The 2798-nt window shown below is 34.8% G+C and overlaps 1 protein-coding gene across 1 annotated transcript; it reads left to right on the plus strand.

The window, feature by feature from the left end:
- Positions 1–202: 202 nt before the first annotated feature.
- LOC145093625 (uncharacterized) lies at positions 203–2422 on the plus strand. The gene is made up of 2 exons (XM_079031819.1): positions 203–1380; positions 2173–2422. Exon 1 carries the CDS (start codon positions 357–359, stop codon positions 1308–1310), a length of 954 nt encoding a protein of 317 aa, XP_078887945.1. The 5' UTR covers positions 203–356; the 3' UTR covers positions 1311–1380; positions 2173–2422.
- Positions 2423–2798: the final 376 nt, after the last annotated feature.

Here is a 2798-nt window from a genome sequence, read left to right on the forward strand (position 1 = left end):
TAACATAGTGATTAATCTGTTTTGATTGAATGATGTTTTTTTAGAAAGAGATTTGAATGGTTCTTTTAAGAAACCTAAATTAAAAAATCTACCCTAATAATAATAATAAAATGAATCAGTGATTGTAAAATTTTGTTCCTGTGAAACAAAAGTTTTTGGAAAATTAGGAAGGGCAAAAAATTGATTCTCTCCGCTCGTTGTTTGAGATGAAATAAAAGTAAGAAAGGCTTGCGGAAAGGCACTGCCTTCTTCCTCCATCTCAGGCACCTTCCATTTCCCTCTCATACTCAACCCCAACCCCAACCCCAGATCCACTTTTTATCTTACAGATTTCAACAAAATTACATCAATCCGCCATGGATCTACATCAAGAAGAGCTCCAATTCCTCTCTGCTTCCGATATTCTCAAAGAATCAATCGCCATCCCCAAACAATCCCCTCAAACCTTTTACCTCATCACCCTAACCCTAATTTTCCCATTATCATTCGCTATTTTAGCTCATTCTCTCTTCACTCACCCTTTAATCACCCAAATCCAGGATCCATATGGCTCCCACACCTCCCAATGGACTAAACTCCTCGTCTTTCAATTTTGTTACCTCATCTTCCTCTTCGTTTTCTCCCTCCTTTCCACCGCCGCCGTCGTCTTCACCGTCGCCTCCTTGTACACCTCCAAACCCGTCTCCTTCTCCTACACAATGTCCGCGATCCCCTCCGTCTTCAAACGCCTCTTCATTACCTTCCTATGGGTGGGTCTCACCATGGTAGCTTACAACATTGTGTTTCTCGGGTTTATTGTTCTGTTGATCATCGCAATCGATACACAGAACTTGGTTTTGTTCTTCTTCTCTCTGATTATCGTCTTCCTGTTGTTCCTCGTTGTGCATGTCTACATCACTGCACTCTGGCACTTAGCAAGTGTGATTTCTGTTCTTGAGCCTGTTTATGGCTTCGCCGCCATGAAAAAGAGCTTCGAGATCCTCAAAGGAAGGGCTCGCATGGCGTCTGTTCTTGTTTTCGGGTATTTCATCATTTGTGGGGCGATTAATGGACTATTTGGATCAATTGTCGTCCATGGTGGGGAGTATTATTACGGGGTTTTCTCAAGGATCGTGGTCGGTGGATTCTTGGTCGGTGTTCTTGTGATTGTGAACCTGGTGGGATTACTGGTTCAGAGTGTGTTTTACTATGTGTGCAAGAGCTATCATCATCAAGAGATCGATAAGAATGCTTTGTATGATCATTTGGGTGGATATCTTGGAGAGTATGTGCCTCTTAAAAGCAGCATTCAGATGGAGAATTTGGAATAATAATGAATCAGTATCAGTAATTACACTGAATCTTTGTTTGTACTTGTTGTGTATCACCAACGAAAAAAAGGTTTGAGATTTTCTTTTTTGTAAATTTGGATACTTTTGTTATCAGTATGACTTTTAATTTCAATCCTTTTTTTAACCCATCTTAAAAAACCTATCTGGAATAATCATTGGATATAGATTGGCCATTAAATTTGTCATTAGTCTTGTTTTATGTTGGATTCCTGTTATATAATCAAATGCTTATTGATGAAAGCTCAATAAAACCCCTCAAATGCCCACTAAGATTATCTTAATTAATGGCGATATTTGTCTTGAGTTTGTTTGGGTATGTATGTATTAAGGTTTATTTATGTAAGAATATGGTTAGAAAGTGAGAATTGTAAAGAGCATTTATAAAGGTTTTCGAGTTATTTAATGACTTATTTTTGTCTCATAATTCTGCAACTTTATTTTATATCTACCAAAATCTCCTTTATCAACTTTTTCAAAAACCTTTTACTTTTATCATATTAGATTGGGTTAATAGCAAGCAATTTGTTCTTCAGATCATTTATCTTTTAATTGTATCAAATATGTCACTAAACTTTCTTTCCGATAGATTTTAAATAATTTGTTCATTTAGGCCTACTGATATTTGCTTCTATTAGATAAAAATGCAATCTAATGGCATAATGACAACCTATAAAAAGCCCAGTGACATATTAAATATATTTATAAAAAACACATTATGTATTATTGTAACCTTTTAAGATTTTGGACATTGGGGATAGTTATGTATTTTTATTATATTTTGGGGTTGGTTTGGTTGTTTTACATTCTTTTATGCAAATCGTACAAATAATTTTAATGGCAGTGGGAGCATAGTGAATGAGCAGGTCTGCAGGTGTTCTACAACATTTGAGAAGCTAATTCCTTGAAGATGCTAGTCAGGGTACACCTCTAGTTTATTGAATAGGATTAAAGGGGGAATCCGAAAATCCGATTTGATATCTTGTATTTTCGGATTAAGATTGTAAATTTCAAAAAATTGGGATATTTTTTAAATTGGAATTCAAAAATACTAAATTAGTAATTTAATGTATAAATTTTGCTTTGCATTTGAACTGCACTTAAATTAGTTATCGGTCATTATGTTTCTTTCGTAATTACATTGTATAAATAGGTGTGTGGTCATATATATATATATTTTCTTTATTAAACATATATTAAATTGGTTCAGTCAGTGTTGTAATAAGATGAATAGATGGAGCTTTAACTTATTTACTGTGGTTAAGATACTTTCTGAATTGTTTTAAGAAAAGTTTGGATATGTATGAATGTATCATGTGACATGTGCGGGATGTGTACATCCACTATTTTCTAGTTACGTGAATGAACACCAGAAAAATGATGAAAGGAATCGGGTGCTGCTTCAACTAAGGGAGGAATGAAATTAATGAATTTGTTGAGTGTTGACGACATTGAAACGGAAAAAATTCT

Source organism: Lactuca serriola, chromosome 3 (genome assembly GCF_051521515.1).
Source record: "Lactuca serriola cultivar US96UC23 chromosome 3, Lser_US96UC23_V15, whole genome shotgun sequence".
Lineage (NCBI taxonomy): Eukaryota > Viridiplantae > Streptophyta > Magnoliopsida > Asterales > Asteraceae > Lactuca > Lactuca serriola.